General features: G+C 40.8%; 1 protein-coding gene across 3 annotated transcripts in view; it reads right to left on the bottom strand.

Moving 5' to 3' along the window:
- kif5ab (kinesin family member 5A, b) overlaps positions 1-13,959 on the bottom strand; it is a 113,823-nt gene that overhangs the window by 22,605 nt on the left and 77,259 nt on the right. For all 3 annotated transcript variants that reach the window (XM_047348164.1, XM_047348165.1, XM_047348166.1), the window contains exons 18-20: positions 9,286-9,344; positions 7,368-7,477; positions 472-573 (exon numbers count right to left, since the gene is read on the bottom strand). In XM_047348164.1, coding sequence (XP_047204120.1) covers positions 472-573; positions 7,368-7,477; positions 9,286-9,344 — 271 coding nt within the window. The remainder of the gene's footprint in view (positions 1-471; positions 574-7,367; positions 7,478-9,285; positions 9,345-13,959) is intronic.

Below are 13,959 nucleotides of genomic sequence, written 5' to 3'. Positions count from 1 at the left end.
AGACAGAAAATTTGAAATCTCAACTTGTCTTTACCGAAATGATTACCTCATTCAGATCAGAATAATTCATGAGTGGAGAACAAAGGGAGCGTAGACCAGCTGCTACTCTCATGGGGGTGTTGCCCATCTGCCATCTGATGCAATATGCTGCAAAGGTCAGTGTAGAAAGGGGCCCTTAACAGCCAGCTGCTACCCTATTAACAGACATTCTAATGGAGATGCAAAATGGGTTGGACAAGAAGACAGATACAATGAAAGAACACTGTCGAAAAGGGTGCAGGCGGGTTAGAGAATCATGTACTGTAAAAAGACTGATGGGGCTGCAGACTGAGTGGGTAATAAACAGAGAAAATTGAAGACAAATTGAAAAGAAAAAAACAGGAAGATGGGAATCTAAAGAGGCAGCTTGCCTCCAGGAATCCATATGGCAAGGTGTCTGAAAGATGGCCAGGACAGTAAAGACAGACTCACGTCAGTTCCTCCAGCTGCCGGCTCTTCTGATATTCCTGACTTCTGAGATGTTCAAAGTCAGTGTGCAGTTGCTCCAATTCCAGCTGCTGCTGCTGGTTGCAGCTGGAAAAGGATGAAAACCAATCCAGTCAGGGTTTATAGGTCAAAAATATTGAAATTTAACTAAAACAAACCAATGCTTTGTCCTGTATAGAAAGCAGATACAGAATCTGTATTACAGCCCACAATTGAGAGTACGTCTCCTCTACTTTATTGGACAACACTGTGATGCAGCAGTAATTCTCATATTTTAATGTTTTCATACATTGCTGTGAAAAGATATTTGCCCCCTTACAGACATTTGCTTTTATTTTTGCCACAATTAAATGTTTCAGATAATGAAACAAATTTAATTATCAGACAAAGATAGCCTGAGTAAATACAGAAAGCAGTTTTCAAATGATGATTGTATTTATTGAGAAAAGAATCTATCCATACCAACCTGCCCCCATATCAAAAAGTAGTGGCGCCTCTTAAGTCATCAATTTTCTGAGCTAATACTGAATTATTTGTTTATTTATATCAGCCACACCCAAGCCTAATCACTGCCACATCTGTGAAAATCAAAGAACTGTTTAAGCAGAATCTGTCTGACAACATGAAGTAGGCTAAAAGATCTCAAAAAGCAAAACTTCATGCCCTTATCTAAAAGAGTCAAGAAAATCTGTCATCTATCAGTCTGGAAAGGGTTACAAGGCCATTCTGAGGAAAAACACATGGAACAGTGGTGAAGCTTCCCAGGAGTAAGCAGCCTATCAAAATTATTCCAAGAGCATATCATTGGCTCATCCAGGAGGTCACAAAGAACCCCAAACAGTATATTTATCATTACAGACCTCAAATGCATCAGTTAATATTAGTGTTCATGATTCAACAATATGAAAAAGACTGGACAAACCACTGCTGTCGAAAAAGAAAAAAAGAGGCAATTACTGCAAAAACAAATACAGGTCCTTCTCAAAAAATTAGCATATTGTGATAAAGTTCATTATTTTCCATAATGTCATGATGAAAATTTAACATTCATATATTTTAGATTCATTGCACACTAACTGAAATATTTCAGGTCTTTCATTGTCTTAATACGGATGATTTGGGCATACAGCTCATGAAAACCCAAAATTCCTATCTCACAAAATTAGCATATCATTAAAAGGGTCTCTAAACGAGCTATGAACCTAATCATCTGAATCAACGAGTTAACTCTAAACACCTGCAAAAGATTCCTGAGGCCTTTAAAACTTCCAGCCTGGTTCATCACTCAAAACCCCAATCATGGGTAAGACTGCCGACCTGACTGCTGTCCAGAAGGCCACTATTGACACCCTCAAGCAAGAGGGTAAGACACAGAAAGAAATTTCTGAACGAATAGGCTGTTCCCAGAGTGCTGTATCAAGGCACCTCAGTGGGAAGTCTGTGGGAAGGAAAAAGTGTGGCAGAAAACGCTGCACAATGAGAAGAGGTGACCGGACCCTGAGGAAGATTGTGGAGAAGGGCCGATTCCAGACCTTGGGGGACCTGCGGAAGCAGTGGACTGAGTCTGGAGTAGAAACATCCAGAGCCACCGTGCACAGGCGTGTGCAGGAAATGGGCTACAGGTGCCGCATTCCCAAGTCCTGGGCTACAGAGAAGCAGCACTGGACTGTTGCTCAGTGGTCCAAAGTACTTTTTTCGGATGAAAGCAAATTCTGCATGTCATTCGGAAATCAAGGTGCCAGAGTCTGGAGGAAGACTGGGGAGAAGGAAATGCCAAAATGCCAGAAGTCCAGTGTCAAGTACCCACAGTCAGTGATGGTCTGGGGTGCCGTGTCAGCTGCTGGTGTTGGTCCACTGTGTTTTATCAAGGGCAGGGTCAATCAGGAGATTTTGGAGCACTTCATGCTTCCATCTGCTGAAAAACTTTATGGAGATGAAGATTTCATTTTTCAGCACGACCTGGCACCTGCTCACAGTGCCAAAACCACTGGTAAATGGTTTACTGACCATGGTATCACTGTGCTCAATTGGCCTGCCAACTCTCCTGACCTGAACACCATAGAGAATCTGTGGGATATTGTGAAGAGAACGTTGAGAGACTCAAGACCCAACACTCTGGATGAGCTAAAGGCCGCTATCGAAGCATCCTGGGCCTCCATAAGACCTCAGCAGTGCCACAGGCTGATTGCCTCCATGCCACGCCGCATTGAAGCAGTCATTTCTGCAAAAGGATTCCCGACCAAGTATTGAGTGCATAACTGTACATAATTATTTGAAGGTTGACGTTTTTTTGTATTAAAAACACTTTTCTTTTATTGGTCGGATGAAATATGCTAATTTTGTGAGATAGGAATTTTGGGTTTTCATGAGCTTTATGCCAAAATCATCCATATTAAGACAATAAAAGACCTGAAATATTTCAGTTAGTGTGCAATGAATCTAAAATATGTGAATGTTAAATTTTCATCATTACATTATAGAAAATAATGAACTTTATCACAATATGCTAATTTTTTGAGAAGGACCTGTATATATATATACACTGCTCAAAAAAATAAAGGGAACACTTAAACAACACAATATAACTCCAAGTAAATCAAACGTCTGTGAAATCAAACTGTCCACTTAGGAAGCAACACTGATTGACAATCAACTTCACATGTTGTTGTGCAAATGGAATAGACAACAGGGGGAAATCTTTGGCGATTAGCAAAACACACTCAATAAAGGAGTGGTTCTGCAGGTGGGGACCACAGACCACTTCTCAGTACCTATGCTTTCTGGCTGATGTTTTGGTCACTTTTGAATGTTGGTGGTGCTTTCACACTCGTGGTAGCATGAGACGGACTCTACAACCCACACAAGTGGCTCAGGTAGTGCAGCTCATCCAGGATGGCACATCAGTGCGAGCTGTGGCAAGAAGGTTTGCTGTGTCTGTCAGCGTAGTGTCCAAAGCCTGGAGGCGCTACCAGGAGACAGGCCAGTACACCAGGAGACGTGGAGGAGGCCGTAGGAGGGCAACAACCCAGCAGCAGGACCGCTACCTCCGCCTTTGTGCAAGGAGGAACAGGAAGAGCACTGCCAGAGCCCTGCAAAATTACCTCCAGCAGGCCACAGATGTGCATGTGTCTACACAAACGGTTAGAAACTGACATCCACAAATGGGGGTTGTGCTCACAGCTCAACACCGTGCAGGACGCTTGGCATTTGCCAGAGAACACCAGGATTGGTATATTGGCCACTGGCGCCCTGTGCTCTTCACAGATGAAAGCAGGTTCACACTGAGGACATGTGACAGACGTGACAGAGTCTGGAGATACCGTGGAGAGCGATCTGCTGCCTGCATGACCGTTTTGGCAGTGGGTCAGTAATGGTGTGGGGTGGCATTTCTTTGGAGGGCCGCATGGGCCTCCATGTGCTTGCCAGAGGTAACCTGACTGCCATTAGATGAGATCCTCACACCCCTTGTAAGACCATATGCTGGTGCGGTTGGCCCTGGGTTCCTCCTAATGCAGGACAATGCTAGACCTCATGTGGCTGGAGTGTGTCAGCAGTTCCTGCAAGTTGAAGACATTGAAGCTATGGACTGGCCCGCCCGTTCCCCAGACTTGAATCCGATTGAGCACATCTGGGACATCATGTCTCACTCCATCCACCAACGTTACGTTGCACCACAGTCTGTCCAGGAGTTGGCGGATGCTTTAGTCCAGGTCTGGGAGGAGATCCCTCAGGAGACCATCTGCCGTCTCATCAGGAGCATGCCCAGGCGTTGTAGGGAGGTCATACAGGCACGTGGAGGCCACACACAATACTGAGCCTCATTTTGACTTGTTTTAAGGACATTACATCAAAATTGGGGGCTGCACGGTGGCGCAGTTGGTAGCACTGTTGCCTTGCAGCAAGAAGGTCCTAGGTTTGATTCCCGGCCAGGGGTCTTTCTGCATGGAGTTTGCATGTTCTCCCCGTGCATGCGTGGGTTCTCACCGGGTACTCCGGCTTCCTCCCACAGTCCAAAGACATGCCTGTTAGGTTAATTGGTCACTCTAAATTGCCCTTAGGTGTATGAATGAGTGTGTGCATGGTTGTTTGTGTGTTGCCCTGTGATGGACTGGCGACCTGTCCAGGGTGTACCCTGCCTCTCGCCCATAGACTGCTGGAGATAGGCACCAGCTCCCCCGTGACCCACTATGGAATAATCGGTAGAAAATGATTGACTGACTGACATCAAAATTGGATCAGCCTGTAGTGTGTTTTTCCACTTTAATTTTGTGTGTGACTCCAAATCCAGGCCTCTATTGGTTGATGAATCTGATTTCCATTGATGATTTTTGTGAGATTTTGTTGTCAGCACATTCAACTTTATACAGAACAGAGTATTCAATGAGAATATTTCATTAATTCAGATCTAGGATGTGTTATTTGAGTGTTCCCTTTATTTTTTTGAGCAGTAATATATAAAATATATATACAGAATGATCATTAAGGATTTTGGGAAAATGTTCTGTGGACTAATGGAACAAAAGTGGGACTTTTGTTTTCTGCATGTTCCGTTACATTTGATGCACTAACAGAACAGTTTAGGAAAAGAACAGCATATCTACATTCAAACATGGTGGAGGTACAGTGATGGTATGGGGAAGCTTTGTTGCTTCAGAATCTGGAAGAATTGTTGTAAAAGATGCAGCAATGATTTCTTCTCTCTACCAGAAATCCCTGAAGGAGAATGTCTGGCCATCAGTTGGTGACCTCGAGCTCAAGCAGTTGTGTTACACTGTGGAACAATGATCTGAAGAACACTAGCAAGTCCTCCTCAAAAGGACTGAATAAAAAATAAAGGTTTAGGAGTGGTCTAGTCAAAGTCCAGACTTATATATGTTGAGATGCTGTATGTAAAAGACTATTATGGCTCTTACAGTTATTGGCAGTGGTTGCCACTAAGAGTGGCGCTACCAGCTATTAAGAGTTTATTTGGTTTGGGGAACAAGTGTTTTTGGATTCCTTGACAAATAAACGTTCATTTGAATAGTATTTTGTATTTCACCAGGTTATCGTGGTCTGATGGTAAAATTATTTTGGTGATTTTAAGCATTTAGGTGAGAAAAAGGGCAAAAACTGAAGAAATCTGTCAGGTAACAAATACTTTATCACAGCATCGCACCTGTTTCCACATTTTATTTGCCCTTTTAAAACTACAAACATTTATCTTGACCTTGCCACATGTCTTTGCATCAGATGAAAAAATAACTGCTCTGTCCATGGTTTGAGGCATTTCTGTGTTCAGTTAAGTGTTGTGCAGCAAAATAGAGAGTTTTTTTGGAGGGGAGTTTAAATTTACATCAGAGCATCATGGCCTAGACAGGTATTTTGGCAGCAAACAGGTGCTGACTGATTGGCCTCTGGATAAACTCAGGTAAAAATAAACCACTGAAATTCCCTTCATAATATTAGAAAGCATTTACCAGTAAATACTTCACATCTTAATATGCACCCTTTGTCTAACGTTTTTTTTTTCTGAAATACTTTCATTTTCAAAAAAAGAAACAAAAAAAGACATCTGCACCAACTTGCCCTTGTTATAAGAAAAGAATCTGCAGGGAATCTCTTTTTCTGTTTCACATCCGTTCAGCCTCAACGACACCCATCAATCCATTCCAAGCTGCTTATCCAAATTCAGTAAAAGAAGGATAAGCAGTTCTGGACCAAATGTTTCACATTTAGGCTGAGTCAGACCAGAGGGTCTTCCTGTGAAGGTTCAGTAAGAGCAGCTAAGCTGTAATGTCCTCCTACTCCACTGCTTTCCTACCGTGTTAGTCACCCACATGCATGTATCTCAGCACTCTTGTAGTGATGGCTTAGATCTTTCAGCAAAGACCATTTGATGTATATGCGGTTTGAATATTTGCTAGTTAATAACGCCTAGTTTCGGAAACAAGAGAAAACAGGTATAAATGCAAATAAAAACAGAATGTCAAGATTTTCAATTCTTCAACTTTATGTTTAGTTTACCTCAAACATCTGAATCCAGATCAGGGACTCATATCAAACCCATCTTAACCGTGTCCCAGTTCAAGGTTTGAAAACAAGGAGATTTGCTAATTGATATTCTCATTGAGTAGGTTGGCTACCAATAATAATACAAGCTATGGTAGCAAGTGAATTTCTGGTCTACATGTGTTTGGTGGATCTTGATAAGGTTCATGACCATGTCAACCAAGGAGCAGCAGGAGTACAGGGAACTGGAGATTACTTTAAGCAATATCTGGCTTTTGCTCTCTTAAGAGAGTGCCGCTGCTCCATTGCCTCAAAAGGAGTCTGATGAACCAGCTGGCCCAGTTGTATATAATAAGGAGCATTCTTGGGCACCTGTATTGGAGGTCATTTAGGCACATGCCACTGGAGGAAAACACCAGAGTAGAACGGGAACTCACTATAGAGACTGAGTCTCTTCAAGCCTGGGAACTCCTTAGGATCTCCAGAATGAGCTTCACTATCTGTACAGTATGTCTGGGTTTCCCTTTCAGATCAGTTGCCTCAGTTAAACAATCTCACATAAGCGCAAGTCAGTAGATGAATGGACGGATGGATTTAGCTGTTAAATGAAAAAACTTTTATGTTTCAACATTTTATGTAAAATTCCAAATGCACATTTATTTTAATATACAGTAGGTATTCTATGATATGTTGGTTTGCATGAGATGCAAAGCTGTCTCAAAAATAATGTTGTGTGCTTTTATGATATAAATGCATTTTCTTTTACCTAAGTCAATGAATTTTAAGTAATACAATTAAACAATAAAACATTTGTATATTGTTTTCTGATTATGAAAAGAATAAAACTGAAAATTGAATGAGTATGAAAGTAAAGTGAAAGAAGCACTGACTCCGTTAATTCATCAATGGTATTCTGCTTCTCGTTGATCTCGTCTCGAAGGCGGCCAAGCTGCTTGCTTTGAGCTTCACGGTGTGACTGCATTTGCTCATCCAGAGCTCTCTGAGGAGTCAACAACAAGAAAAAAAAAGACCAATAACAAGAATGGAAATAGAAAAGAGGGAGAGCAGGATGACATTGGAAGAAGGGGAGAACAAACAACGAAACACCAAGGGAATAGTAATTACACACATCGTGCAGATGTGAACTTGAAAGGCCACATGGGCATTGAACACAGCACAACCTGTGTCAATAAACTGCCACTGAAACTTGTTTAGGACTCGGCTAATGAAACTGGAGCTAAGAGAAACACTCACATGAATACAAGTACAGACAAGAAAAAGAAACACTTCCAGCTGTAAGACAACAGTTTTACAGCCAGGATCCCTATACATTTTTCATGACAAAGCTTCTTGATGCTCCTGACTCATATTAGAAGTTCTTAATCCATTTTAAAAATGTAACTGAATTATAGCTATTCTAGCCTTGGGGCCAGGCTTATGGAAAAAAAAAAAGATGGATGGATGGACGGACGGACGGACAGATGGATGGATTGACAAAAAGAGAAAGAATGGATGGATGCATAATTTAGAGAATGACACAGGGATTAAAGTCTGGTAGTAGAAATATACTTTAGATGCTTTTCTATACTTAATAGGACTGAATAGTACTTAGAAAGTCCTAGAATATACCAAAAGGCAAAACGATGTGGATCCACAATTCACAAAAAACACTTTGCCAAAACGTGCATTTATATAAAGGTGGCCTATTGTACTTCCTTTTAAACATTTGAGATAGGTCTATGGGCTATACAAAACATGTTAATAAAATTTTTCGCACAAATCATTCAGATTCTCGAAGTCTTTTTGCAAATCCTGATTTGTACAGATGTGAGTTCTCAAAGCAGTCCGTGGTGAAGTGATTCGCGCAAACTAGTAATGTCTTCGACAATGGGACTGGAACATTGCCCTTGAAAAGAAAATGAAGCCATGAATCTCTGTTATCCGACAGCGGCAGAATGTGTGTGGACATGTGGGTTTTTGCAGCCAACAACAGAACATCTGCCTTTGAGGGTAGCCATTGTAAAGCACATGTAAGGTAAAACCAGCCGGCGAGACCTGATCTTGTGTCTCTGGTCTGTTCTCTCAAACCCCCAGTCGGTCGTGGCAGATGGCCGCTCACACTGGGCCTGGTTCTGCTGGAGGTTTCTTCCAGTTAAAAGGAGTTTCCTCTCCACTGTCGCTACATGCATGCTCAGTATGAGGGATTGCTGCAAAGTCAACGCCAGTGACTGTCCACTGTCTCTACATGCTCATCCAGGAGGAGGGAATGCTGCAAGTCACTGACTGGATGCAATCTGCTGGGTTTCCTTAGATAGAAAAACTTTTAATCCAATTTGAATAAATAACTGAATCCGACTGCACTGTTCAATTGTTAGGATTAATTGGAATGTATGTACCTGACTGTTGTGAAGTGCCTTGAGACGACATGTGTTGTGAATTGGTGCTACATATATAAAACTGAATTGAATTGAATTGAATCCTCTACTGAAAATCAAGTGGGTGGAGATACGCTTTAGTTGCTGGTCAGGGGAGGGACTCAGGTACGTTGGTAGGTGCCAGTGTAATTGTGACGTCACAATTACACAGCTTTTGAAACCACGAGTTTTCTAGAAAAAATAAAACAGTCATTTATAGCCAAAAAATTTGTTTTTTGCATTTGGACGGTTTGTCGAAGCATCAGATACCCAAATGGAAGTATAAAAACAATTAAAAACTGAATTTTGCATAGTAGGTCCCCTTTAAGTGCTGATGTGGTGCAATAACAAAAGGCTTAGTATGTGAAATTGTTCTTACTGTAGTCATTGTTACCTTTATATCAGATTGGAGAGATGTGTTGTTCTTCCCGCTGGTCACCTGTGATATGCTTTCTGAAACAAAAATTTGTAGAACAGAGGACAGAGGAAAGAATGTGAAAAAGCAGTTTAAACCACGATAGTGAGTTGACGGGTGTTACAGTGAGTCAAAAAACAGTTTTATTTATTACTGCTTCAACCTGATAGCCCATCATTAAAGATTATCCATGCTGACACAAGTCATGCTTTTAGTCAGACAATATTTAGTTGTAAATTAAATCTTTGGTTCATGCTAACCTGATATTGACTTACTGCTGTCTGATGATAAAACCACTGAGCTCTGCACCTTGCCCCAGGCATTGCAATCAGCATATACTTTGTATTTGTCAAATCCTTCAAGGTCTGCCTGCCTGGCTTATTAAGTACAACCAAAATGAATTTACAAGTTCTTAAACCCACTGGTTATTTAATTCACTTCCCTGGGAAACCACAGAAAGAATGACTTACATTGCATCTGGCCTGATTTGTGAATGTTGTCAATGCAGTGGGAGTACTTGCAGTTAGCTGTGCAAAAATTTCAAATGTACCATTAATCTTTTTGTGGTGGTCCTGGGAAATGTTTATTTAGCCTTGTTTTTCCTGTCCTCAACACTATACAAAAACACTGACAGAATAAAATGCTCCACTGAAGCCAACAACAGTTTTTACCAGGAAATTTCTCAATAATTCACATTGGTTGGTTCTGAAACATAGATTGTTTTGTTGTTTCCTTGTCATTAGCTTTGCTGAGACGTGATTACATTTGACTTTTTCAGAACGCTGACCTTAACGTTTGACTTTGGCAACCGTCTGCAATTTATCATGATCTGCAAACTGGAGCAGTTCTTCGTCCTTCACAGGAGAAATATGTAATGTCAAACAACATCAAGGATCATCATTTAATATTCACACCATATAAGGCAACGTTTTCTTCCTACAGAATAAGGAATACATTGTTTGTTGGAACAATTAAATGCATTTACCTTATTTGATTTTTTTTAATCACAAATAGATGTTTTATTTTAACAAGTTTAGTGTTATGCCGCATTATGTCACATGTTTTGGCGGCTCTCCCTGAAATTGCTGTTTCTTTTTTTAAAATATATATATATATATATATACAGGGGTTGGACAATGAAACTGAAACACCTGGTTTTAGACCACAATAATTTATTAGTATGGTGTAGGGCCTCCTTTTGTGGTCAATACAACATCAATTCGTCTTGGGAATGACATATACAAGTCCTGCACAGTGGTCAGAGGGATTTTAAGCCATTCTTCTTGCAGGATAGTGGCCAGGTCACTACGTGATACTGGTGGAGGAAAACGTTTCCTGACTCGCTCCTCCAAAACACCCCAAAGTGGCTCAATAATATTTAGATCTGGTGACTGTGCAGGCCATGGGAGATGTTCAACTTCACTTTCATGTTCATCAAACCAATCTTTCACCAGTCTTGCTGTGTGTATTGGTGCATTGTCATCCTGATACACGGCACGGCCTTCAGGATACAATGTTTGAAGCATTGGATGCACATGGTCCTCAAGAATGGTTCGGTAGTCCTTGTCAGTGACGCGCCCATCTAGCACAAGTATTGGGCCAAGGGAATGCCATGATATGGCAGCCCAAACCATCACTGATCCACCCCCATGCTTCACTCTAGGCATGCAACAGTCTGGGTGGTATGCTTCTTTGGGGCATCTTCACACTGTAACTCTCCCGGATGTGGGGAAAACAGTAAAGGTGGACTCATCAGAGAACAATACATGTTTCACATTGTCCACAGCCCAAGATTTGCGCTCCTTGCACCATTGAAACCGACGTTTTGCATTGGCATGAGTGACCAAAGGTCTGGCTATAGCAGCCCGGCCGTGTATATTGACCCTGTGGAGCTCCCGACGGACAGTTCTGGTGGAAACAGGAGAGTTGAGGTGCACATTTAATTCTGCCGTGATTTGGGCAGCCGTGGTTTTATGTTTTTTGGATACAATCCGGGTTAGCACCCGAACATCCCTTTCAGACAGCTTCCTCTTGCGTCCACAGTTAATCCTGTTGGAAGTGGTTCGTGCTGACATTATCCTGGATACCGTGGCTCTTGATACATCACAAAGAGAGACTGTCCTACAACAACAGAGTGTCTTCAGTCAGAGGCTTCTTCAGATCTGCTGTAAGACGGAGCGCTACAGGAGATCCTTCCTGCCCACAGCCATCAGCATCTACAACGGCTCTTTGAGGAAACCTTCACAATATGAGCTATAACAACATTTAATTTCCCTTTGGGATTAATAAAGTATTTTTGAATTGAATTTAATTGAAATGACCACTGGTTAAAACCAAAGTATGCTGAATACATCCATGAACAAACAACATTTCAAACCGTGAAGCAGATTGGCTACAGCACCAAAACATCAGACCCAGTTCTGCTCCTGTCGGTAAGAACAGGAATTCACAGCTCCAATTCAAACAGGCTTGTGAAAAATGGGCATTGTTGTTGCTGACCTAGTCCAATCCTTTACTACCACTGTGTACCAATCATCTGACTGCTACTTTCAGCAGTATAGCACGCCATGTCACAGTGCTCATCTCAAATTGGTTTCTTTAATGTGATAATGAGTTCACTGTACCTTATAGGCCTCCACATTAACGAAATCAAAATTCAAAAGACCTGAGAGGTGGTGGGACACGAGATTTGCATCATGGATCTGCAGCTGACTAATCTGTAGCAAATAAATGACGCTCTATGACGTCTTATTGAATCAATAACATGAAGAACTGCAGTTCAGAAAGCAAACAAGGGTCCAACCTGGAGCTGGCAAAATGTTTCTAATTAAATGGCCTTTATATTTCCCAAGATCAAATTCCACAATTATCCAGAAACTAATCAGCAGAGTTCTCAGTTCATCAAATATTTCTTTGAAGGTCCTGTACATAAACAAGACTTGTAAAAACCAAAAACAGACTGGGTGGATGTATGGATGGATGGATAGATGGATGGATGGATGTGGATGGATGGATGGATGGATGGATGTGGATGGATGGATGGATGGATGGATGGATGCAAAAGTATTAAGATACAAATGTATTTTTCCATGCTCTATTTTATTCATGCATATCCAGTCCTGGGAAATAAGTAAATGAAATTCCAGAATTCTCCAGATTGAGTAGGAACCCACTCAGTCAGAGAGGCTTTAGAACTAATTTGCTGTGTTTATGCTATAACTGTTGTAAATATTTTAGCTCAGTTACATTCTCATATCAAACTGTTGGAATAAATCCTGTAAAAACTTTGAACTTCATGTATCAATGAGTTTAAGTTTGATTTACTTTCCATCTAATCCATATTTGTTTTCTTTTAGTTATCATACAACTCTGTAAGCAATATTGGAAAATGGCTTACACTCTAATAGATAAGAAATTAATTAGCAGGGCAATGCCAAAGGTTCAATGCCATGTTCAGCTAAGCCAGTCATCATTGCTCTTATGCTTAGAGGCAGAATCATTAATGAGGATATGACATAGTCATTAACAGAACCAACAAAGCAGAGCCATGGCTTCAGACAATGCCATTGCCACTCCACTCCACATTCGCAGCCATGGCAGCTACTTTCTGCCTTGGCAGGGACCAGTGAAAGAGTTGATAAATCAGCTCCTATAGTTTGCCTCTAAATGCAGGATTAGATTAGTGTCTGGGTAGCCATAGTTTAGCTTTATTCCAAGAGTGAAAGGAAATCATAAATGTCATTCCAGATCAAAAAAAAAAAACCTTTTCTGAGATTATGTCAGCTCTCTTTTAAAAATCTAATAACTCTCTCAAACTTCATACGTTGACAAGTTTTCTTGAAGTGATTCAATCCTGTGAGAGGTATTGCTTTGTGAGGGGGTGGTGTTTGGCTGGTTGCATTATATAATCCAGATAAAACAAGATATTATGACATAAGAATGCAGTGAAGTTTTGTAAATATAAATTTTTATTGCCCGTGATAATTTTTATTACCAGAGCCTAAAGTATTTTGTGCAAAGGTTCATGACTCAAACGACAATCAAAAAGCCTTTAATCGCAAGTTCATTATCTGTGAGACTTACACCACACACTCAGTCTTCCTGGGTCTTTTGGTGTCTCTTCAGAAAGAAAATAGTATCAATTTAAAATGCACATAGAAAGATTATTATTCTTTACTGCACCAGCATATTATCCCAAAGAAAAGTGTGTTGAACGTCTTTAACAGCAAACATTCAAAACCTTTTTCACCTCTCTTCCCATTTGTCTTACTGTACATACAGGAGTGAATATCCCACTGTGTTTGTCACAGTTCCAGCTGTTTAAAGCGTTGTGATTATTGCTCTGACTGCAGATATCTGCTAGTTAATACTTTCTTGTTGCAATTCCTTGTATTATGAGTATCAGCACATATCCTGATATGCCAGTCTTAGTTTAACAGCATGTTCTCTTGTCTCTCCTATACTGAAGAGTGGCCTCTGTGTCACGTCATATTTATTCCCCAAGAAAACAGTTATAGATTACTCATTAAATTTTAACTCAGTTTAAAAATTATCCAATAAAATACTTCATTTACATTGATTTTGTTTTAATTGTTTGTGACTGACAGAGACTTTTTGATAATGTTGTGAAATAAGCAGCTGGCTGAGCTTTGG

Source organism: Girardinichthys multiradiatus, chromosome 20 (genome assembly GCF_021462225.1).
Source record: "Girardinichthys multiradiatus isolate DD_20200921_A chromosome 20, DD_fGirMul_XY1, whole genome shotgun sequence".
NCBI lineage: Eukaryota > Metazoa > Chordata > Actinopteri > Cyprinodontiformes > Goodeidae > Girardinichthys > Girardinichthys multiradiatus.
The sequence above is the reverse complement of the archived record's forward strand: the minus strand, read 5'-3'. Positions and strand labels throughout refer to the sequence as shown.